This window comes from Bombus vancouverensis, chromosome 10 (genome assembly GCF_051014615.1).
Source record: "Bombus vancouverensis nearcticus chromosome 10, iyBomVanc1_principal, whole genome shotgun sequence".
Taxonomy (NCBI): domain Eukaryota; kingdom Metazoa; phylum Arthropoda; class Insecta; order Hymenoptera; family Apidae; genus Bombus; species Bombus vancouverensis.
Genome location: NC_134920.1, coordinates 2,108,372 through 2,135,472, shown reverse-complemented (window position 1 = coordinate 2,135,472; position 27,101 = coordinate 2,108,372). Strand labels below are relative to the sequence as shown.

At 37.6% G+C, this 27,101-nt stretch overlaps 1 protein-coding gene across 16 annotated transcripts in view; it reads left to right on the top strand.

Annotated features, from left to right (window-relative positions):
• Positions 1 to 27,101, top strand: part of dlg1 (MAGUK family member discs large 1) — a 530,145-nt gene that overhangs the window by 272,232 nt on the left and 230,812 nt on the right. For all 16 annotated transcript variants that reach the window (XM_033338872.2, XM_033338869.2, XM_033338867.2 and 13 more), the window contains one exon: positions 1,607 to 1,743. In XM_033338872.2, the coding sequence (XP_033194763.1) occupies positions 1,607 to 1,743 (137 nt within the window). The remainder of the gene's footprint in view (positions 1 to 1,606; positions 1,744 to 27,101) is intronic.

The window sequence follows — 27,101 nt, the reverse complement described above, 5'->3', positions numbered from 1 at the left end:
AACGAAAAATTAGAGGATCTGGGTAACATATTAAAGACGGCTGCTGTTCGCAACGACAAAAAGTCGAGACGTTAATTAAGTCATAGAATTTTTCGCGGCGAACAACAAACGGTACCTTTGATGTTTAACACGTAGCAACGTGTGGTCGCGAGTTCAGTTTAAACTTTTTTGTCTAAGAAAATGTTGAGGAAAATATCTTCCAACTATTTTCTGCTACTATTTTTCAAGGTATTATTCCTATTAATTTTTCTTTGACGTCCAAATAATTTCCTGAGGCGACTAATTCATAAGAGATTATTTAAAAGGTTACATAAGACGTGACAAATGTTTCTGTACAAAATTACGAAGTTACAGTTGAATTTCCTGAAGTTAAATGTTATTCAAGGTCCTTAAAATGAATTCGAAGCGTGCTCAAAGGATTAATAAATCGACACTTGGCAAGTACTTAGCTTGAAGTATCGGCCTCAGGAGTGTCACTTGTTAGTTGGTCTCTCGTGAGTAATTTCAGGAGTTAATTTCAGAGTTATGTCATTACGTTATACACCAATGTTATCAGATATAATATCAAACTAACCATAATTAAGTTTAACTACTGACAATATACAGCTGAACAACCTAAATAAACATACTATCCGTAGAATAATTTTAACCCAACGATATGGACGGTGAGAGTTAATGAAACTAAATCACAGTTTCTTACTTGTTTCTTGTTGCTACGAGACATTCAATATTGATCGTTGCTTCCCTCTACAGTATCAAATGATTTGTTTAAACAGTTGTTTCAAAATTAATAAAATTAAAATTTTGTTATCTCTCTTGTCTCTTCAAAATTCTTTCTATAATATTTCCATTATTCGTTGTAATATTCTACGTCTGGCTAATCAACTGACTTCCTTTTATCCTCCTATTCATAATATATTCCCTTGGATAAATTAATTAATGAAATTATCGTCATTTGATTTATGTCTTGTCTATCGACAGTCTACCCAAGAGACCATAGTGGCTAAATGTTGTACTAAGGAAACACGATCGCACTCCGGCTACAAAAGATCCGCGTAGACTCGTCGTCGTCGGTATTATATTTTCGGTGTCGTCCTCGAACAACGTGCAACCTCAAGGAAAATTGATTAGGGTCATGAAGAGCTCTTGGAACTCTGTTGAAAATTATGCGACTGCGTTGTCGGATAAAATATTAGCTTAACGAACGTGGGTTGAATATGGACGAAGGAAAACTAATATGAGAATATTATGAATGTTTACATCCTGATTGTTTAGTGAATAATTTACTTGAATACTTTATATTTTCTTTCTTTAACGTTTTCTTGAGAATATCACCAAGCGTTATTACAGATTTACGTTTGTGTCGAATATACTAGAATACATCTATCTTACTATATTGAATGTTAAATCAATACACTGTATTTATAGTGTATGTATGCATGGAACATACGTAATACATTAAACCATCGAATGTCAAATTTCACTATAAGAGGCGATACATGTATATTGTATAAATGTATTTAGGGCTTGAAATCAAAGGACGCTATCGTAAACGTCAATAAAGAGGACGCATTAATTTGACATGACGCTTTGCGGACTGTTGCAGATATCCAGGAGTTTTACGAGCTGACGCTGCTCGACGAGTCAAAATCGGTGCAGCAGAAAACGGCGGAGACGATCCGCATCGCCGACAAATGGGAAGCCAGTGATGGGCCAATTACGCCGACCTTCGCTCAAAACGACGTGAGTTTGGTTACAAAATATATATTTTCGTGTACCGATATTTCATGGCGGTGCGAGCTTTATCATTTCCGCGCGAGAATATTGGCTCCGAGATAGGGTGAGAAGGAGAGCAAAAGGGAGAACAAACAGGGATAGATAGGGACGCATGTATTCGTTACGCGTTCATGGTCGCGGCACGAATTCAGCCGTTCCCCCTGGAATTTCGTTTTCCGAGTTGGCTATCGCGGTCGAACGTTTATTAGAATTCCATGATGCCAGGGCTCTTTTCATTTGCCGCATGTCCATCGTACACCTGGAGCATCGAAACGCACCAGACGAATCAAGAGAGCAGAATTCGCTTTCATCCCGACCATCGAATCTCTTGGTTCAAACGACATCCTCGAACATATTAAAGAAATCGCTTTGCTCGAATCGTTTAATTAAAGCAGCCTACAGAAAGCACGCGTTCCACGTTCAATCGTATGCGCGTTCGATCTTTTACAGTTGGTTACACGGTTTCATTAGAACTACCATGTTGCTACTTGAAACATTATTGTATCGCTGGCTTTCTTTACTTTTCTTTCTCTGCTTGTCTTCGATATTCTTAAGTTTCGTTATAGATCAGTTAATCACCGAACGGCGGAACGAAAATGCCGATGACGGAAATGAAATTCTTGGAACATTTTAAGCCGCCCTGTCGAGTACTAATCACACGGCTGCTCATCGGTAGAAGAGGAGAGGAAGGAATGAACGGGGACAGGTGCCACGCAATTAGCGCCCGTAATTATAATCCAAGAGTCGATTGGCCCGTGGGACAGCATGGTATCATGCTAGACCGATCAATCGCCGAACCCCCGATTTTAATTGCTAATTGCTTCCGTCCCACGGTTCTCCATCGTGCGGCGTGTCGTCGTGGCCGATCGACGACGTGATGCGGCTCGACGCAACGATGCACCGTGCAACGACTGCAAATCGTACGACTCGCTCGCGTTCTCCGCATTGCAATGCCGGCCACGTCTCGCTCATCCCCTTCGTCGTCTCCGGATCCACTCGATTTCGATCGTCTCCCAATGCTAATGACGTCCCGGAATTTATGGATCGTTGAGATTTAATTAGTCGGAATTGATTCTTTCACGCTTTCCTTCCGAAGGAAATTAATTTCTTTGCCATTATCGCCACTATTTTCTTTCAGATAATTTCCATTTAATGTTCCGTTGGAATACATGTGGAAATTAGATTCAATTGAAAGATCTGTGAAGGTAGATTTCTTATATATCCTAAATTAAAAATAAAATAAATTTTATCATTTCTCCTTTCTATAAGAAAACATAACAGTGGAAAATTGTGAGATAAAAGGATAAACTTTTATTTCCCTTGTTCCTAACTGCATCAGTAAATTTGCTCGAGACACAGTAGAGATGTGAGAGCGTCGATGAAAGGGTCATTAAACGCGATCATATAAATTAGCGTTGGCGATGTTACGTTTCCACAACTTATCTCCCGGATCTGTTTCCCGCGGACGGCGTTCCCTTGTTCTCTTATATTAATTTGATTCCGAGACAGGTTGTATTGCATAGAGACGGTCGCAAAGGGGTTGGAAAATTTATTCGGCGTGCTTATTCCACAGGCTGGGGAATTTCGTTGCGTATAAATATAAGGGCCGTCGTTGTTGAAATTCTTATCCCGAGGAGACGCGTACACAAGCGACGAATAAACGAACGTGCGAGACTTGATGGTTCTCACCTGTGCGTACGAGACATGTTAAGCGCTCTCCGGGGGATAGAATGGTTTTCGCCGTTTACACAGGCGGATGGAACATAACATCCATTATAAAAAATTTTTCTCCGAGCGTTTGCCGAGCGAGCGCGCGTATCGTCTGCGCACAATTCGCGTTCGTACACCCTACCATCCTCTTTCTCAACTAGAACCACCAGGTTGTTCCATGCATTTGCGCTTGATTACCCCACGCGTGTACATACAAGCTGACCCCGTAATGGTGCAAACGTGGCAGCGCGTGGATATTAATGTCTCGTGATATTTTTACCAAAAAGAACGTTGTAAATTGAGCTCGAAACAAAGAATTTTATAAACGTATTTTTTCATTGTTGACCAATAAAGCTCGACAAAATAAGGAACACAGAAAATGTAAATTAGTGACGTTGAACAAAATTAGCATAATACTTGTTTTCCGAGAAAGCTGTTACGTGAAGTTTTTATGTCGATGTTTATGAAATCGTGAATACTCAAGTGCGCCATGTACCGTGGTTATCGGACGTTGTAATATAGGATGGTATGCTCAAGTAGATACTGTCATGTATACACAAGGTTTGATTGAATTGTCCGTGGTTCCAGTGCATTCTACGTGCTCGAGGTTCAACGGAATTTCAACCAGACATCGGTCTCTTTGACATCCTATTTAAAGCGAACACGTGCAAGTATCCATAAGTAATTTGCCATCGAGTGGATTTCACCGTATTTATTTGTTATTCGACATCGATGATATTCGCGTCGAATATTGAAAACAATTTTACTCGTCGTAGTTTTTTCCATGCAACATACAAACAGTAATAGCAAAGTATTTAAACGTTGTCTGCATTAAGCGTAACTCTTTTTCGCAACAATAAATTCGAGGTGTTATGGGTAGGCTAAAGCGAAAGAACGATTTCTTTGCTTTTCACGACGATCGTACAATATTTCGCGGAAAGTCGAAGTAAAAGGACGATTATAGGAGAAACGTGCGAAAGAAATTGCAGGTGACCGAAAAGCCGATTGCAACTGTGACCAAAGGTTTATTACAACACGTCGTAATTGACAGTTGGCTGAGCCAAGGTAGGTTAAGCTGGAAATTAGTTCTCTATTACTGGATTTCTGCCACGTTGAAACACTTTTCACATAATTACCACCCCATGTGTAATAACCAAACATTATTCGCGTCGGTCGGTGTGCCGGCTACTCCCACTAGCGCCATTAAAAAGCGTTTCATAATATTAGCGCGATTCTTTCTGTAATCGGCGAGGGACCAGTTAGTAAATGCATGCTTAATTAATCACCGTTAAAACGTTCGGCCGCGTGAATAACGCTGGCAAAACGAGCCATGGATAAACACTTTCGGTTTTCACCGTTTCATAAAAGACCGATGGAAAAAGTGCTGTTTATCGAAGAGCGTGTTAAACGCTAACAACTTGTTTCATCGATAAAGTCGTGTATATTTGCTATGCCGGTCAGTATTCTCAAACAATGGATCGACGACGAGAGTTAACAACTTTCGATGGTACATTAAACGCATGTTCATTACTGTTTCGTAACGGTGATTGTCTTTGTCGTATAGCGATCGCGATCTCTCGCGGTCTCCCCAACTATCGAAATTTCGGAACGCATTCGCCGATCGCTATCGTTGCGGCGAGATGAACTCGTACGCTTTACGAGCAGAAATTTCTCTCAGAGCGTTTCAAAGGCCATAACTATCTTCCAGATAGATACCTGTTTTACATGTATATCGTTCGACAGTTCGAACTTCAAAAGTATCATCGCCAACGTGAATATCTTGATAAATTCCGGCATTAGCGCGTAAAAGGGTAATAACAAGGGTCTACTTTTACATTTACTGCATTTATTCAGGAATAAGTAATACATTTTGCCGTAATTAACAGCACAGTTTAAACGTGACTTGATTGCGTTTAATTTCGATCACTCTAATTAATTAATTAATTACGTACACTGATTTCCTATACGCTTCCGCAATTGATAAATGGCATTATTATCAGTGGAACACACACGTCGCATATTTGCGTGAGCAGAGAAAATGGTCGTATAATTGATACAACCCTTTCTCGATTTCTTCCCTCCTTTAAAACGGAGTCGACTTTCCGAAAATTTGAAACGATGGTCACAAATCAGAGAGTTCTGGCGCGAACGTTCACCGGATATTACAAACAGCGATCGTGTGTTGGCGTTTATCTGATTCCCCTTTATGATTCGACTGCGCAAAAAAATAAAGAGAATGAAAGCAACGGATAATAAAAATCCTGCTATCTGAAGAGAACGATGCACTGGAGCACACGACTGCTGTTCGTTTGCCCGCTGAACCGCCTTCCGAAATTTACGATATGGCCAGGGCATTTCGCATAAAATCAGCTTTAAACCGTTCGATCAGGGACGTGGAGAAAAACAGACAAAGAGACGTAGATGGTGAAAGAGAGACGTGAAATAGGGGTAGAGACTCGAAAGAAACAACGTGAGGGAGTAATGGCCGAGCTGTATACGCGCGATATTTCCCTTGTTTATTTTCCATTACTCTGCAGAAAGCAGCTGTCCGTTGCCGTTGTGGAATACGTACGGCAATGATAAGGGGTGGTTGATTACCGTGCTCCAGTATATAATGGAAAATTGCGCCTTCGACTCGACAAGCCATTTCGTGCAGTGGCGCGAAACTCGCGTTGCGGAAACCTTCCACTGCATGATCGCTTCCTCTCTTTTATAGATTGCCTTGTACGAATCACTCAAACGCTAGCCGATTTCCCGCGGGACCGCGCAAAATCGATAAAGATTCCTTTACTTCTTCTTAGCTTGCCACGCCACAGAACGAAGGATCGAATACTCTCTCGCACGTTGTTTTCAGCGAGCACTCACTTCGGGTGGGATGAGATTAAAGCGTCGTCGTTTTTTAAGCGGCCAGCTTCCGATCAATGCTCCAAGATTTTTAAAACGTCGACAAACACGAGCCGGAGTGGAATTTGTTCGATGGTTTGCTCGTTATACGGTCGATCGATCGATCGTCGACTCCTTCGGACAAATTGGAATTCTACGCGATTCTGATGCAAGGAGTGAACCGTGATATGAACGTTATCGGAGGAATGAATGGACCGTGGTTGCTGTTTGTTCGACTGGAATTTGTTCAAAGGGACGTCTTAAGCCGAGCTGAAAATTAAATTGCTTCTCTCAGCTCTTAATGGAGATAGGATTTTGTTATGATTACTCTAAAGACTGATCTGAAACGTTGATTTTGTAACGATGGTTTAATAATAGACATTGTTGTTTAACTTTATGGCTATTTTGTTTCGTTTTATGCTTAATCCTTCTGTGGTTTTATTATTGTTGTTTCGAAGGAACAACACCAGAAGTTTTCGAAGCAACGTTAAAAAAGGAAGAAATTATACTCTGGAATATGTAGCGGTGCACTTAAGAAGGTGTAAATCACAAGAATGGCCATTCTGATCTGTGAAATATTGTATCCTCGCCGTCTTACAGGAAACGCCGTAGGTGGGCACGTATCTGAAATTTATGCCCTGTTTTCAATTCCCGCCTACGCCGCTGTGAAACTACTTTCGGTCACCGTTATTCATTTTTTCATAAATTTCAGGAACTAACGTGAGTCCGAAGAATATGTTGCAACAATTTTTTTTCGACCACCCTAGCAAGCGTTTTACCCTCGTACATCAAACGTGTCAACGCCAGAATACGTTCTTATCGGTTAGAAATTGGAAAAAACAGAGAGCAACCGAAATAGTGAACGCTCAGTCTCTCGTTAGATAAAAATTGTCGAAGACGCGCACTTGCTGTAATAACATAGCAAAATGGTAAACGTCGATATACATTTGCCCTTCTAATAAATTCGATCGTTACGTTTCTTGTACCGTTTCCAACAGGATATTTTAAGAGAAGTGGTGTTAGAACGGTGTGTAACAACATTTGAATAATTGTTTAGCAGTTGCCAAGACAAAAGTTGGGCGGGGGTATCCTTGTTTAAAGCTTTCGCATAATCGCATATGGTTAACCAGACGCGCAGTTACCGTAAGACGGTACCGAAGCCATGATATATTACCGTTTTCACCGGGACAAATGGAATTTATAGTAGCACTCGGCTAAAACCCATTTCCCTCGGATACCACGTTCGTTTCCGATAAAAGGAGGAAACTCCAAACGAGAGCACTCTCGGCCCCACAACCTTACAGTGTATTCGTTGCGGTTGGGACTTAATGCATCGTATGCACTCGATGCATTCATTTGCGAAATTCTGCGAGAGATCTCTTCTCTTCTTCTTTTTCTTAGTTCGGTCAGAAAAATGAAGAGAACGTATTTTCCTTTTTCTCTGTCCCTTTTTTGCACGGAGAAAAGGTACTCGTTTCGAGAAATTCTCAGAATCGCGTGTTTCTCGACAATAGGATTTGCATCTTCCCATTTAGACGCGTGTCAGCGCGTTCTTCAGCTTGATACGTTTTAAAAATTTGTTGATTTGAAAAGGTGAAGTTGCTTATAGTTTACTAGCTAGAATTAATCGTTATTCAATGTTCTTATGAATCCTTCTATTAATACTGTTGAGCGCCATCGTCAAAATATTGTAAATTATCTTTCTTTGAACGAAACTGTAAAAAAGAGCTGTCTGGAAGAGCAATACATTCTAAAATCATGTTCTATACGTTTTTAATCAAGCAATCAATCAAGTTATCAATTCGTTGTAATTGGTCAAATTGTAATCCGTCGAAAGGACTCAAGGACGCATCCAAATGGTTAAATCTTAACCGGTCTTCTCTTTGCACTCGAAACACAGCTATATACTATATACATATACATACGTGATGAATCACAGATAGACCCACAGTGGGCATCGCGAGCAAGTGAAATGGTGCAACAGGTAGGGTCAATATCGACCAATTTCGCAATATTCGAAAGCTCTACCTTTATTGGCGCAACGATTCTTTAAAGATAGCAATGAGTTAATTAGTATTGGCCTGTCCGTCAAAATGCAATGATTTTAGATTCTAATGAATCAGCCGCAAAAAATTGTTATAAAGATTATACGATCGATTAAAAGTCAATTTAAATGTACATATAAATAATTATTTAGTGTGAAGAAAATTATTGTTGGATAACGCAAGTTTTCAATAATTTCGAATTACCTAGATATTTTTCTTCCGTAGTTTCCCTCACTTTGTGATTTTATCTTCTTTAACAAGGATATCATAATCATTACTTTTCGTTGCATTCTTCTGTGAGCTTGCCGGTGTTCCTCGTTTCTCATCCTAAAACAGAGATAATGTCAGCAATAACAGAGACACAGGCACAACTAATCTACAACCTTCCACTGAATTTAATTTGATTCAACCTCGATAAGAACTTTGCATTGCTTCCACAGTTTCATATTTTTCCTCTTCGATAAGAACTTCAACGCTCTATGAAATTCTAGGCTGCCAGGGTATCTAAGCGGAGTACATAAAATATTCGTATAATAAAATATTTACTGATATGGTACTTTAAGAATTCCATGTAATTTGATACCATTATATTTCAATGACGCATCAATCATTCATGAAAGGCAAATAGAATTATAGTAGATACAAATTGGACAGTGATCGATCAGATGAAAGTTAAATAAAAATGGAAAGTAACAAACTGAATTTTACTCTGACGGACGGACAAGATTAATAATTCGATCTGGGACATTCAGGGTCAATACGGAAGCTTTGTTTTTATATGTAAGCTTTACAAACATTCGACCTTGGAAGCGTGAGATTAAACTGAAAACTTCATTTTCAAGTGAAGTATTTCATTCTAAAAGCTCACGCTTAAGCCTACAACTCTATTTTCGTACAGAGACAAGATAATAATATGCATGTTGAGAGTAAAAAATGTCTTTTTGATTTTAAGGAAGTATAACATACACCAGTACACAACATCTATTAATAATCAACCCTGCGTATATCTTGTTAGCCAGCGATTGCTCGAGGATGCACACAGTGGGTTTAATAAGGTGTGTATGCATTATACGTGTCAGGTTCTTGTTGGCCAACGTCATTTCAGCTAAAGGCAACTACGTTAATCGGGCGTTAATATCAGCTAGATACATGTATGGATGCACTTACATGAGCTTACTTGATCTCGAGTAAATGCTCTGTCCTGTCACTTATACTATCAAATTGGATCGCGTGACATCATAAGCTCTTGGTACTACGTAGATAAACCTTCCGAATACCTCTGACCCTACCTATTACCTATGATAAAGTAGGATCCATTTGACTTGGAGCTTATCAGTCGCTTTCTCCGTAGCTTCTCTTTTATTCTTCTTCTTTTCGGAGAAACTTTGCGAGAGAGTGAATCGTTTTAGTAATTTCTCGTAGTAACACACGAATGTTAGTCGAAAAATGTACGTCTTTTGTGAGCCACTTTCTATGGAAGGAAGGAAGGAAGAAGCGAATTTACGACCGTTCGATTTTTCAAACGACGTTAACGTCCCTTTATATTCATCGCGGTATGAACGTGCCACGATGTATTTCTTCTACGAGACATGTTTTGTAGTATTCATTCCAAAAGGATGATACACGTTATCAGTATTTGTGGTCTTTTAAGAAAATGGCACACAATATTCCCATAGGTACATTACAAGACCGTTCCCCGAAATAATGTCGGACCTTTTGTATCTAGCGCTACCTAGAATACTCAAAATTTTCTACTGCGTTTGCAAATCGCGTAACACATCTCGTTTCGCGCAACTCTCGCGCACTTATCTATGAATAAGATGTAATAAAATATAGCATAATGCCCAGGTCGACCATAATCGTGTGTGTGTAAATTCTCTTACGTAAATGGTCCATGCTTTTTCCATTTAGAGTAAACATTAGTCGAATAAGGACGGGGTTAGCAAAATATTTAAAGTTAGTGAGAAACAATGCGATGAATGTGACGAATGCTAGGCAGTATTCCTGCAAAGTTTCTTCGTTTCATTTGTGTTTCGTTCCGAGGGCAATCTTTTTTTTTTTTTAGTTTAACACTAGCATCGCCAGAGAGGTTAAAATGATCACTTCGTAATTTTCCGCAGAAATTTTATGGATCCCTTGCACTATGTACTTTATCATATACCTTCCATTTTAATTTTCTTTGCTATAAGTTCTATTCTACATTCATTCGTAGTTCTAGCGTTAAAAAACTACACTTGGAGATTTATGTATTTTCTCGAATAACGATCGCAAATGGAGTTAAGCGTGAAAAAAAATAAACGCGATAACTTGGCGATCGTAAATTAGGAAAATTTGCCTGCATTAAAACTTCCTATGGCGTTGTTCCCTATTTTCTCCTTTCATCGGCTTGACATTGTTTCGTAGAGGTCGTTGATAGCACGATTGTCTCTTCGAGGAAGTTAATCGCGTGTAACATTGCTTCTCTGTATCGCCATTCCCCCATCCCTCGTATCTTCTTGCCCTGTATTCTTTTGCTAGTTCCTTTCTTCTTTTCATAGCACATTACGCCAGCGAACAATGCCACATTGATTTTTTCGTTTTTGCTTTCTCATCTCTCCACTGCTCCTTCTAACGCTGGTAATGATACAGTTTCCTCGCGTGGAACTTCGCCTATATTCATATTTTCGCTACTAACATCTTTTTCCTTTTTCGTATGACTATATTTTAAAGTGGTCCCATTAACAATACAACCACCTACTAACATTATTTTGTTACAAAATATCTGTTTTCGTGTGTACTCATTCTCTTTAGTACGAGTAATATAATTATTAGAATAATGTACAAGAATGAGGAAGATATGTATTTAAAAGAAAGTTGTAACCCCTTAATTCTTTAATATGGCATTTAAAATTTTAAATGTTACTACAGCATTCCTTTAATTTATACTGCGATTCTCTCCAAGTTCGCGCATTTTTATTTTCCATGCGTATATCTTTCTCGCTACTCTTCGTCTTGGCCGTCTAACGGGAACAGCCACATTCGTTTAACCTTCACCCTTAAATTTTCCGCCCTCACAATAGTGTCTGAAGTTTGTGGAGGCGACACGAGTTACGACATCTCGTTACACCCCCCACAAAATATATATGCGGTACTCGGAACGCCTTCTCGCGTAGCTTCGAAGCCATTTTCAGTGTACTCGACACCAACTACCAAATTCCTTTACTTACGCCATTTTCGACTTTTTTATCATGTTAACCAAAAGAGATATATCGTGAAAAATTTGTTTTGTCCATAACTTAGACAATCAAATTTTGAACAGAAACTTTCAGGCTTTTCGAAGCCCTCTAATATTACGTATCATGTCAGTGATAAATCGGATTAACTACTGCTTCGTTCGCAAGAACATAATCATTGTTTTCGTCGAAGCTGTTAATAACATCAGCAAGGAGTTCTAATCTCGACGCTTCTTAATCCACTGTTTCCATAGCTTCTCGTGTCGCTAGCTTTCCTGTGCAAGCTTTCACTGGTTGATCTCTTTTACTTATATCATATCATAAGCTTCCAATAAATTCTATCGGTATTTCTTATACATCTATGATATTATCATTCTTCTATTTTTATCCTAATAAACAGTATTATACTAATAATTTGTTTTTCTTGAAATTTTGATATTTTTGCTCATAAATTTTTTCCTTCCACTTCGTCCTTTCCCTCCCTTTCTCGTCTTTTGTTAGCTACCTTTTATCACCGGTATTCCACAATTTTCTACCACGTAGCCAGCTCTTCGAGAAATCCTTCTCGGGCTGATTCAGACAAGATATCACATGGAACGGGGCCAACAAGAACCAGACACGCCCCACAGTCTCAGGCTTCCGGTGTTATAAGCAAAATGTTAGGAGTTCGGCAATTTGTCTGAGGGTGATTAATTTGTACCGGTATTTGGCCATTGCTTCAAGGGCCGACTAGTCAGTTCGGTCGCGGCTGAAATTTACGCACGGACAAATGAATACTATATAGCCAAGCTCCGTTAATATTGCAACGCACTCGAGCATTATCATCCGGCTCTCAGATATAACAGACGGTATTTTGAAATCTAGAAATGAATAATGGGAGTACGATAAAACATACTGTCTACCTGCAGTGCATTTTATTTAAGTTTATATCAAGCTTATTTGGAAATCGTATTTTTTCATTTTAATCGTATTTCTCTATTGTTAACACATTTCTCAACTTGATAGAAGATACGAAAGAATCGTTACTGATACGTATTATTTTTTGTTCCAATTTTATTATATTATAACACAGCTTTTTCATATCAAATATAACATATTTATGATATATATATGATATATATATGATATATTTTTATATTTAAAGATTCATTGATTAAATATCTTTTTGGTTTTTGAAACAAAAGTGTACTTGTATCATTGAAAGATTGCACTTGAAAATTGTAAAATTTATTAGTAACAGAAGAAGAACTTTTCTCGTTTATAAAGCATAAATTTTCACAATCTGGCTACAGCTTCTTTTTAAGAGAATCTTATATTTTGAAAAACCTCTCAACATTTTCTCCGACTGTACGTACTTTCTCGACTTAAATTTCTCGAAATAAGGGTATATATCAGAATTCTCGTTTGTGCGTGACATAACAAGCGAAAAAGTAGAAGTAGTATATTAGCTCGACGGAACAAGCAGCAGCCGTGAAGTTTCACAGAAGAGCATCATAACGTCTTATACGAAGAGTAAAGTGAGATTTGTCGAGCCATTTTAGGGATTAACATACCACCTGAAGTTTCCACGCGTTCAAGTATGTTTGAAATTGAAGGTATTTTCACGTTTTAGTATCTTAATGTTCCTGGTTGAATTCAAATCATTTCTCTAAGATGAGAAAGAAATTATGTAATATTAGTACGAATATCTGAGCGAGAATTCTGAAGTATTAGTCGTAGAAAGACTCTGTCTGCGGTCTAGATAGCTCAATTGGATAGTGTAGTCATCTGACCAACGAGGGTTCTGGCTTCGAATCCCAATTCACTAATCCGATTGATCTCTGATGGCTACAAGAAATTGAGAGGATAGATAGGAACGGGAAAAGGACGGAGGAAGGATAAGGAATGCGCGTCTCGATCTGGACATACGATTGGACTCGCCACTAAAGCTATCAGGATCTCCACCTTCGACGTAGGCACATTCATTGTTGAGTCGAGAAAGATTTGCATCTAAATGCTAAGTAAGAATCTATGGAAATGAAACTTATCAGAAAACTATTTTACAAATGCCTTGAGAACCACTAGAGTTATTAACCAAATTAAAATATTTCTTTTGCTTTAAATTATTAAAAAATCCGAGAACTCACAAGAAATTCAGCATAGAAAACTCTTATCCTCAAATATTTATTGAAGTAAAAGAAATTATTACGTCTATAGCATCAATTTTCAACTAAGAAAAGAATTACCAAAAGATTTAATATAGATAAAATTGAGAGAATAATCACGAATATTTGGCCACCAGAAGTTATTCTTCAGAGAAAATATTAAAGAACCATTAACGAGTTTCATTACACGAAGGCAGCATGCCATTTGTTGATTGTCGGTGAACAAAGATGCACTTGGACGATATCCTTGTGTACAGCTTCCCTTGACTTGCGTAATTCCCAGGCAAGGTGTTCCATGTAGCACGCTACATGGAGGTAGTCCCATTCCAGACGGAACTTACGTCACCTATACGCGAGAGAACGGCGGTTTCATCCGACTTGATGGATGTGGCGTGCATCGTGAGGTCGCGGCTGGTTGCAACCTAGAAGCAGCCGTTTCGTGGCTGACAGAGAATAGAAACGCCTGAGGAATCAGCCAACCGAAAATTCAGGGAACCGAAACCGAATCCACTCGTGCCACCGCTTCCCGATATTAAACGTTGCTGTTTGACTACACGTTGCGCCGTATTAATCATCCAAGCTTCTTCGAAAAACTACTGCAATTTAGCTACTTCAACAAATTGAAAAGATACGTGAATTTCTGTCCTGGAATTCCTAGAATACATATGTACCTTGAAATATTCATCGCGTGAACGAATTCTTTTATTGTGTTTTTGTGTTGAAAATTTTTAAAAAGATTGCAGGTGACAACTTTGACAATGTAATTCTGTATACAGTATAACTTTTAGAAAGATATGTAGCTGGACCGTGAATGCATTTGCATTTATGAAAAATAATATTATTATTACACGATGAAATAAATCTGTATGTAGTTCTTTAATAGGCTGATAAAAATAACGATGGAGAGATTTCATTATATATTTATATTCAAAATAAGAAAAGATTTACGATGGAACAAAGGATACAAATCAATGATAAACGATCCTTTGCGAAATAGCCTGACTCCAATTTGATACTGTAGGAACAAACACATGCTAGTTGAGTCGAAATAAGCTACGTATTTCTGTTATCGACCCAATTAATTGGTAATTGGCGATAATCGAAGATCAACGTCACGTTGTATTATAATTCCGGCAATAATTCCTGTTGTCCAACCGTTAACAATGACGATCAGCGAATCAAAATTTGAGGGGCGAATTTATGGAGAGTAAAGGATAGAGGGGAGCACCAAAGCAATGAGATCGTAATTATTATTATACGGTTCTATCAATTCCGTTATCATCATACGGCTCGCTTATGTACTCAACGTCGATGGATAGGTGGATAGTATTTGGGAATTCGACTGGTGGTTCCATTCTGCTTCTCTGACAATATTGACGACGCAAAGGGCAATGTGATGGCATCGAACCTATTGGCTCATTCATGAGTCTCTATTTTCGGCGAACATTCACTCGTAGAATGTACTGTGTGGACTGTATAATTATCTCCATTTGATCACTACAATGAATTATTACCGGTCTTGTATGGGATGTATGTGAAAATGAATATTTTCTTTGAAAAGTTTCTCCTTTAATTGAAGCCTGTAAAGTTTCGTTTTACCGAGTTTAATTATATTTAGATAATTGGTTCTCGTCGCTTTTGCAATGCTCTCTAGACAATTTGACTTTGTAGAATTTGATGTCGAAATTGACAGAACGTTTTGGAAAGTTCGTCAAATTTTTGCCAGATTGACAGCTATTGTCATTAAATTCTTCGATCTGTCGGGCAGATCGAATTCGGAAATTCAATGGTTAACTCGATTGCGTTTCTGTGTCAATATTGATCGTAAGAGCGATGTGATTGTGCTCACCTTGCGGGGAGCTCTAACCACGCTGAGCTATCCGATGAATCCAAATCCGTGACACGAAACACACACCAAATAATTAACATCTGACAATTAAGATTTTGTAATTTTTTACATTAAGTATTAAACGTACCTATCGTATATCATTCATATCAAAACAGAGTTGAAATATTGCATACGAAAAAATTTATTTCAATATTTATCCAGAATAATTATTATTAAAACGACACACCCATATCTGTGCTTCTACTTTGGGAAATGGAATGTATGCATAAAGTTGAAAGATATGCAGATTGAAGATTTAGATATACGTAGGTGAAGCGTATACGAAGACGAAGGAACGGTGAAACTCAAATGGTGATTCCATCTCACTTATGTGATAATATTGGCACGATTTCATTTACTTTATAGGAATCTGGTATCCGTGCTTTTGTTACTCAAGCGGCAAATTCCCAGAATAGATTTTCAATTCGGTTAGTTTCCGAACTACAGACGACGAGAGGAATTTTGCAATTGATTCACATGTCGTAATCTCCAATTCTCTGTCTCGTTTCGCTTCAAACCCCTTACCAAAACGTTACAAATTTAAACAAAAGTATTTTTGTTTCATTCATTGAAATAATTCTTAAATTTCTATTTCTATTAATAATTTATCTAACAAGAAATTGTGGAATATCCAAGATAACAAAATGGTCGAGCAGGTCGATCAAATAACCTCAGGAATCGACTTCCATCGGCCATAATTTTGACGGATATGTCCTGCTAACTTCCACCGGTATAACGTCAATAAAAGCATCGGACGAACCCTCCGTATGTATCGAATCGGGTGTAAATTTCAAAAACGTTTGTCATTGGGACAACCGAGACGATATACGTCGTTGAACATGAGAAATGGCGTTGCTCGAGAAAGAGGCACCGCTCTCTTTACGTCGGCTGCAGCTTTTCACGGTGCAACGACATACGACGTCGTAACTTTCTTCGTTGTCGGTTCCTGATATTCCTTGAGCAGGCTCTAGTGGCCTACAGGAGGAACGATGAACAAAGCGGAGCACTATATATGTATAAGCGATAGTATACTTATTTCTAGCTGAGTCGTTTAGACTATCTTTGCTCTTTGAAGGGATGCTTTCAGGATAAACACTATTTTATAAGGGATGAAGCGAAGAGAAGGAGGCACAGAGGGATGGAAAGTTCATTATGCGCGTACAGCATTAACTTGTTATTAATTGCAATTCATGTCGATATTTATGCAGATAATAGTGCATCAGGGGACATATTGCTTCTATACATATTGTATCGTGTATATAGTAATACTGTAAGTTGATTAAGCAATAAACAAACTTTGAACAGGGAATAGGATGGGAACAAAATATGGATGGAGTACGCATTGTCGTTATTAGGAGTAATTTGCTTTCGATGTTTAAACGTTTATTTCGAAACGAAATTTAGATTTAAACGAATATTTGGTACGAAAATTAGAAAATTCATTTGTAAAGCAATCACCGAATGAAAATGAAAAATCAGTTGACTCTTTGTCAGATTTGCTTCCAAGTATCTTTTTATTAATATAGCTTTCGTTGCTCGGATTACCAACAATTAGACGGTCGATCAGATTACACAGATTATGCAATTAGAATGCTTGCTGGCAGAAAAACGACAAGGATGGGAAGCAATAAAGATTTCTCTTCAATTCCGCGCGCGATTCATAGCGTTTTCATTACTCTAGCGCGGCGGGCGCGGTCGAGGGTGACGGCAAACACTTTTCAACCCCAATGCAAAGGAGATTCTTATCTTATCGAATCATCTCAACTCCTAAAACCGAGAGATTGGACGCGCGCGCATAAAGTCAGTTTCATTTTCCTTCGTTGTGCCTGCGCTTGTATATATTTATGCAGCTATATGCTTAATAATATCCAGCTGGTATAAAAACATTCTAAAAATGCTCTACATTCTAAAAAATTTTCTAATAGGAATGCTGTTTTTAAACGATATCCTTCTTCGTAGGAATTAAAAATTTGCAAAATATCTAAACTGAAATCGCATTAAAAAAAACAGAGGTTAATTATTTTACCGTGTAATTGGGAATCTTTGTACTTCAGAAGCAAAATAGAAAATGGTTCATCCAGACAACTTTATCCAGTGATTTTTTAATTTATTAGTTTAACGTAACATCCATAACGTAACATTTAATTACTTTCAGCACCGGTCAAAAATTTTCATCGGAGTGTTATTTCCGTGCTTTTCCTGTTATCAGAAACCTCCGTTCATTTCGTTACTTAGTTTGCCATAGCAAGCGCACGTCCTAGATTCTCTTGGTGGCAGATAATTCAGTTATCGCGTCATTCAGCCGCGCCAAGGGTTTCCGATCTTATTCCCAACGTTCCCCAGAGATTTCCACTTCCGTTTCTAATCAATATAAATCGAGCTAGACGTACCAGTTCGTCTCGCGGCAAGAAACAAAGAGGGAGCGTCTAGACGAGAGAGGAAAGACGAAGTGACATTTCTGCCTATCAGTCGTGCTTTCGCTCGAATAAAAGCATTTAAAACGGAATAATTAAGGTTGCTTTATCGCCACTGTTTAAACAAAAGTGTTCCGTTTTAATTACTCAGATGAGGGTTCTTCATTTCCATATCGATTCACTTAGTCGAATCGTCTTAAACGAATCGAGACATCGTGCGCTATGCTTCCCTTGGATTTTCATCTCTTATACCGTCCCGTTTTAATATACGTTTAATATATTCTCGATCAGTCGGCAGGAATTTTTTCTTCGTCGGGTACGTCATAATGCAAATTCCCGGTGGAAACCGTAAATTACAAATTAAGAATTCGTCTGTTCTCCATAGAAAGGGCTATCATGGAATTTAAAAAAGAGAAAAAAGGAATAAACTAGATGGATACGATAAAACCTTTCGAAGCAAACCATCGTTTCCGAAAAAGCTATAGGCGCTGAGTGGAATTATTTTCACAAGGAAGTCTATTTTTATCGATAGTTATTTTTTGTTCGTTCGTCCTTCTTTCTCCCTTTCTCTTTCCTCGGTCTTTCATCTTCGTCTCGCACGCAGCTGCTTGGCTTCTGCTCGTTTCTTACACACCTTCATCCACGAGATTCATTAGAACCGGTGAACAAGCACCGTTCGTTGCTGGAATCTCTTTTCAATTCCTTCGTTCTTGCTTCGATGCTCGTCGAAATGCGCAAGGTAAACGGATGTCTCGCCACCTGGCTCGAAATGGAGCTGGAACTATTTTATTTTTCATTTGTTACGAGCTGGCGAGCGTAGTTGAAAGAAGAAAGACGACGGGCCAGCAATTAAGCCAGCGAAACCAGGTACAGGAATAATAATTATTTCTTTCGAAAGGAAGTACCGGTCCCACTATTATATAACGATTATCTTTTCAATGAAGCAAATACGATGATCACTCAATCTCATAGATCGGTTATCGACAAGGATTAGGCAACATTTTATAACATATCTATCCCTGTTCATAACAAACTTATTTTTCTGAAATTTCGATAAATTTAAGAGCTTCGGAGTTATACAAATTCAATAAGTTGTCATTTGATATTCTGCAAAGCTTCGAATTAGGGTAAAAAACGTATAGGATAATGTTGAAGAAAGAATAGAAAATGGTTAAGGGCATCGCACAGATCATTTTGCTCGTGTCAGAATTTAATACCGGGCTTTAATTTTTTCTCTTTTGTCTATCATCGTGTCGTTAAACTTTCATTTTATGTGTAACAATATGCCGTCGTCTGGACCGAGATATTCTGGCCAACGTCGAGAATTGCTACGGATATAGGACAGACTATGGTCTGACTAAAATTGCATTATTTAACGCCGCGTTGTTATACCATCTCGTCCGACATAAATATGCATTAATTGCTCGTGCCGATATTCTCAAAAGCGGCCAATAAAAATGAATTTATTCCTCGTGAAATATGTCGATCTATCAATGAATTGTCGATCACTCTATCCAACTTTATTGTTTTTAAATGAGACATTGCCACGGTTACTTTATGAAATATTTTTATGTACAATATATGATATTCTACTAGCGTTTACTCAAGAAAATTATCGTTCTTCCTATTTTGCTCTGAAACTCTCATTCCGAAGTTTAGGTATAATGTAATATCAATAAATATCCATAAATTACCCTTTCCAAAAGAGAACACGTGCCCTAAACAAAATTCAAAGTTTATAGTTGAAGGACTCGTCCGTGTATCAACGATATAGTGGTGTAGGATTATTTGAGTCATCTGAGCTTCAAAATTGTACGTTATATGGCGGCACTCGATAGCAAACTACCACCACTCGACACTAACTAGTGTCGGACGACGGCAGCGCAATGGTTAGCGCCTTAAGTTACGAACGTTCGGGACCCAGGTTTGAATCCCGCCGACCGGAGTCCGATTTTTCTTCTACGCATCAAAAATGGAAGAAAAACAGTGTACCCCATCAGCGACATCTACAGCCAGCAGCTACAATTATCACGGACAACACTTTACACCTCAGTTATGAGACTTTAGTATAATACAATAACGAAAGGAAGAAAAAATATCGTATACTCTAGATCAGGCACGAGAAAAATATCGATGAGAGAAAAATGATTCGAATAATCCTATGGTAGGATTATTTCAATTAACGAGAAGATATTATATAAGAACTAATGAAACGAATTAATTCGTATGAATAAAGTAAAATATATACAGGCTACTGAACTTTATGAGGAGAAGTTTATTTCGTAGTAGAAAATTATTGCCGTTGAGCTGTATATGTACAAGAGGATATATTTCACTGTTCATCACGTCACTAATAACGAGTTTCAAAATGTAGATCGCTTAAAAATTAATTGTTCCGAAATTAATTATTCTAACCGACTTATACCTTGACACAAATATCCTTCCGGCTCAAATAACAACCCTACTATACCCTGTACTAATTTCAAATCATATCATCTCCGCGGAGTTTCGTGAAAGTACTCGTGATTAATAAAACGGATAACGCTCGTAGGCGTAATTATCATGATTCCAGTAAAACATTTTGTAAAGGAGTGGCGTTATACGATTGAATAATATCAGTGACCCGTTTCCAGAATTTTTATCAATCATTCTTTCATAGGGATCACGGGTCAGCGACGATGGATTCTGAATTTACAGAGTATATTTAAATTTTGCTCGTTCTTCGGTGACTTCGTTCTGCCTCCCTGCCAACCCCATCTCCCATCAGTTTGGAAAAAAAGAGCTGATATTGCAAAGAGTTGAAACGTAATTTCGTCGTGAAGGAGCGTGACAGAGAAGTTTCAGTCCTACGTTGAAGCTCGAACCGGGTCAAAAGTTTTTCGCTTTTCAGGAGCGTGAAACGTGGCTCGCGTCGCCCTTCTTCGACTTCCACTCATTGGATCGGGCACGGTTGATTATTACCGAGTTAAAAATTCGCGTTAATTGTTCGCAATTCTGAAGTTCTCGGGCCATGTACAATGAACGAAATGGGCTCTTTCTCGAACGCGGGTTACCTGATTCTAAATTTAAACCATGATTTTTGCGATTCGAAAGTCCTCACGATGCCCGAGTAGAATTTAACCAGTGAAAATTTTTTAAGTTTTACATCGGTTTTTTATTATCGTCCTTCGGAAACTAACATCGCCAAAACGTATTAAAAACAATACACCACGATGTTCCTTTGATGCATTGATTTTTTTTCTTGTGTTTCAAACATTGGGCATTTCTATTAAATATGATAATTTCATTGTTACATAAACATCTTAAATCACCTATGAAACCAACTCGAACAAAACATGCGAATCGTAACGATTAATTCACAAGAGGATTTCGGTAAAGAAATCTATACTTTGAATTAAATCAATTCCACAAAATTTAATATTCTTGCGCGAATAACTGAAGAGAAAGAATAAATCGTACGATAGAATTAATCTACCTAAGCAAATCGAAATCCAATAAAAAATTAAGCGTCTAGGTTGATTTTTATCGAAACGGAAACGTATTATCGAACCTGGTCTTCGTAGTATGGCGTTCGTAAATTAACAGCGCAATCGGAATAGCGTTATTTCGACTATCGACATGTTGTATTCATGATGCATTAACGCCGGTGATGTAAAACCCTAGAACTCGATAATTGATCGTTTAATCTGCGATGGGAGTGTTTTCGCGAAAACGTTAAAAAATCATTCGCTTCAAAGCAGGATTATAGCCGTAGTAAATCGTACGATTGTACGTTGCACATTGCTAGCGTTTCTGCTCGATTGACGTTATTATCGATTCGTTAAGGGAAATATCAATAATGGCAGGCAAGAAGCCTGGGAAACGAGAAACTGATATACAAAAATGAATTTAACCGTACAATACGCCAGTTGTGAATTTCACGCATATGCCTGTATGCCGATGGTAGTCGTTATATTAATTAACGTTTTCCGTTTCGAATTACTTTAACATCTGTCACAACGCTTTTTATTACGTCTTGCACCTTATTATTGTCATGATTACAAAACCATAATCGCGCCTGGGATTATCGACCCTCGAATAACGCCGCGTCATAATAAATCTATTATTTTTCCCTTTCTTTACCTTTTATTCTATCTTTTTACTTTATTTAAAGCTCAATCTCAGCAAACTCATTGCGGCAAATACAATTGTTTAAACCGCTTTGTAAGCGCTAACTAGTTTTATAATAGACATCATCGACTTCTTTCGTAAATCTTTATGTTTTTCCAAATTATCAGATCGCAATGCTGTCCGTAATCAGTAATCTCCAATGATATATTCCATTTTATTATTTTCTTCTTTTTTCCTTTTTCACTTATCTATATCACTTGTTATCTATTATTGTTATTTTTTATCCTAACTCTGTCTTCTGGAGTACTCTGTGATATGTAACCACATGCACAAAATGGTTTTCTTTCTTATTAGTTACAAGCAAATATCGAATAATTATTAAATTAAGTAATATCCTACTTCCTATGCAGCTGTGCGTCGGTTTTGATAATACGAAAGAAAAGAAGAAAAAATGGGTTGAAATGGTTTTGTGTCAAAACAATAACAGTACGGGAGGAAATGTATTACCCTCAGATGAATTTTATTCTCCGTGTTGACACGAAATGACAGAGTGTTTACATTCGTGTTTGCGTATTAAACTACGATTCAGTATAAACTTGCAAATGCAAAATGAACGTGCCGACTTTTTGACGGAAGTAAAAAGGATGCATGTAAAAATAAATTTTTTATGCATATATATTCATTTCATATTTGTGAGTTACGATGAATCGTTTTGTTGGCGAAAAGAAAGCGTGATAGATAAATTGTTATTCCTTTGGGATTTAACGAGATAGACTGCTTGCACAATAGGTACATTAGAGTGAACGATGTCCATTGCACTGGTATAAATTGAGCAAATAAGGTCAGGATTTTCTCTCGATTTTTCATATTGCCAGAACTAGAATTGCTTCCTTGCTATGTCGTGCATTTCGACTTCGTTCTTATCATCGCATTCTTGTTCGTCTTTCTATTTATTCCTATTGCGTTATATGCTCAGGCACGTACAAAAGAAAGGGACTTGAAAGGAGGAGAATCGAGGATTAGAACGAACAATTTCATAAATTCGACACATCGTCAATCTAACATATCGTCAACGTTTCGTGACCCGAATGACAATCATTCTAGGTGTGACATGTGTCAGGAAATTCTAACATTCTACTTTAAGAATTAAAAAGAAATCTCTTTCGAACGCGACAAAAATGTGACGCAGAATATAAATGTAAATCCTTCGAAGTAGATATAAAAAATATAATATAATATAAGAGCTGCAATGATGTGTTGTGACATGGAATATTTATAATTTTAGGTTGCCCGAAATGTTCTTTTCGTTTCATAAGGTGATAATGGATGAACAACAATTTCTGTTTTATATTATTCAATTGAATTAGGTATGATCCATTTCGTTATATTTCTATTATTATGATCGTGCATAATTCAATAAACTAATATAAAACAAAAAACATTGTGCATCTATTATTTTCTTATAAAACGAAAGAAACATTTCGGACAACCTAATACTTAAAAAATGCAAGGCTAAAAGGTGTCTTTTCGCAGTTTTATGTAACACAGTTATATTCTCTCGTGTGAAAGATCTACTTCTGAAGAAAGGAATTATTACTCGTGTTCTTATTCTCGACTGCCTCGTGATGTCTGCAATCTCGGAACCAAGACGTAGCTCGAGTAGTTGGACGAACTGGCAAAACAACTTATAGTTGCATAAAACAATTAAGTTGGTTGACTTGTTGTTGAATGGCGCGTGTTATAGAATTCTCGTCTGTTGTACAATCCTAAAAAACAAAATACGTAGGTATTGAACTTCGTAATATTTCCGACAATGTTTCTAAATTATATGTACGTTAATACATATTATATTTCAAAAAAGAGATTCTGAGTTGTATCGCCATTCGAGATCATAATTTTTAATTTTTTATATTCCTCGGCTTTTTTTATTTGTGTAAAAAAGATTTTATTTCGTCGAATTAGTGTATTTCTAAGGTATTGATACAAACATTTGTTTATTTAGCATTACAAATTACATATTAGTTGAAAAACTTATATCTCGTATTTACACATTGCATTATGATTATTTTCATCTAGAACATTAATTGCAGTGGCTCGTCGTTAACGTATTAACTTGATGAATGATATCAAAAATGTATTCTAAAAATTTGTCAGGGGTTCGAATCATAGATCGATAATCTAGAAGATAATTATTGATCTATAAATGCAAGCTGCATTTGAATATGCAGTAGTAGGCAATTAGCCGAACCGTCATACTGGCTGTTTCAAAGGGGCTTAAAGGTACAACAGGCTGCTTAAATCTTGTACCGTATTCACCGTGTTGTCGAGTCATCCATCGGTAACTAAACGTTATCCCCATCGGGACGAAAAGTTTAGGTAAATCCTTTCGAGTGATCGACACGAATGAACCCAAGTTCTCGAGAGAGCTTTCCGTATTCTGCGGATACTTTAAACAGATTTGGTCAGCTTAAACGTTCACTCTACTCTGCCTTTTGTATCTCATGCTTTCATCGACATAGCTTACGCTTTCGAAGAAATCACAAAAATCGACCTGTATTTTTCAAATGTAATATTTTTTAAATTCCAAGCTTCGTTCGATCGACTAACTCGTGGAATACAATAGACGACTGAGTTTTGAGAACATCGCAATGTGCTAAACGAAGCACGTTCCCATGTTTCAAAGTAAGTTCCAACAACTCGTGAACTCTGAAGCAATTCGATTCAAAGAGCCTCAAATAATCACTGTGTATTGTTAGTCGAGTAATACAATGAAAAATTGCAACGTATTGGATAGATAAAACTTTTAAAACTCAATTAAATTTCCTTTTGTTCCATTATGGAACTTGTTATCTCGATACATATAGTTTAAAAACTGTGAAAACCGAAGCATTTTTATAAATACTTTTGGACAAGCATTATACAACTTGTCCACCAGGATTAATTGATATATTATTTTCCCCTATGTTACTTAATATTACACGTTAAATCTGCTCATGTTCATTATACGAATAGAAACTTGTGTTATACACATGTTATGTGTTATAACATTTCTATATATTTCTACGAATGTGAAAAATTTCTATATCTCGAACATATTACGCAATATCACTATGTAATGCAATGAACATTGTAAGTGTTCTACACATTCATCGACGGAGAATTTTGTAATAGTTTACTTATTTTTGTTATTTAATTGTTCACACAGTGATTTATATATCATTTTCCAACGAAATATTTGTATCTTGATTAATTAATAATAAATCGCATATAGATCGTTGTTGTTATTTCTATACCCAGAGGTAGGATCACAATAGTTATTATTTTATTGAATGGGTAAATCTATCACACCATTCTGAGCCAAAAAACCTTTATTGCACGCGCTTACAAAAACTAGGGATAAAAACAAAAAAGCATCTTAAGCCTATCGATTAAATCTATCGATTGTAACTAGCATCATCCTCTAGTTACTATTTCTTATCACTAACGCATCTGCATATGGATGGCGAGCACGAACTCACGTTGTCATTTTCAACAATCGTAACAATCTTTATGCAAAAATAGACACTGCAACGTAGTCTCGTTCAATTTCTACAACCGTGAATTTGACAGAGTCAAAGACTTTTTATGGCATCTCTGTCAAACACATATAATTGAAGTAGAAGAGGAAACAAGATGGTAAAAGAAGTACCTCAATGTTCCGAATGGTTAAAATCTTTGGTCTTGACTATCATGACTCTAACACCTATTCAACCCATAGTCACGTCTCGTGACAACTATTAAACGTTCACCTAAAAAAGGAATATTTCATACTACTATTGCCCGAGCTCTCGAGATTTTCTTCTTTTTTGCAATAAAATATATATATGTGAAATACCTGTAGCCAGGTCATTTATTCCGCTATGAAATATCCAGATTTTACAATCCAATAGCGCGGTCGCACGGTCATATTTCAGTGTCTTCCCATGCTCGTTGCCGACAGAAATATTTGGCAGTGCAGCAACCTGCAATGGATGCCAGATATGCGTGGTTTAATCCAACCCGGAGTTGTTTCGATGCTCGTTCATCGATTTCGTTTTGAAGTGCGCGTTGTGTTACATCAGCAACTGCACCCAGACAGCGTTGCGTCCGTGCACAGTCGCACGGATCCCTCGATGAATCCGCGAATTCCATGAAATTTGGATCCACAGTAGAATATACTTCGCGTGTTGCAAACCGAAGGTAAAATTCTTCTTACATCTATCGTGAAAGTTCATCTTGTAAAAAAGGTAGAATATCATTTAGACAATACGTACAATATTCGAAACACGCTCCAAGTGTACGTAAATACATATGTACGTTGGAAATAGCGAACCGGACCGATTGCTCGGTGAAATTTACAAGTGTACGTTTTTTCGAGCGACAGGCCATCGGTACGGCGTGAGAAGTATCGACAGATAACGAATTTCACTGTGACTTGCACGAAACAGTTTTCTCGTTTAATGTACGAGCCTGTCTAGCTGAAACATCTGGAAAATCAATCAACGCTCTCTAAGCTAAAGATCAATATCGTGGTAACTTTTGATGTGTAAAGAGAGATTTTAAAAACACGTATGTACAACATATATCAATGTTACGTTCGGATCGTAGCTCTAAGGAAACTGGCATAACCGCTACGTAGAGAATGCTGGCGCAGCAACTGGATTGCTTTCACAAACTTCTGCGAAGTTTATTGTCATAGACGCGAGCTTTCCAACCTTGTAGAAGGCTAGCATCACACACTGAAAGGAGACGAACGCCTTTACGAGATGCTGGCAAGGGTAGAATGTTTCATGGTTCTTTGAGATCGAACACCACGGTACATCAAGGGAATTCGAAGTGGGGCCAGAGTTCACGGGAAGGGCGGGTCGGAAAAGAGAGCGGATAAAAAGAGAAAAACCGGC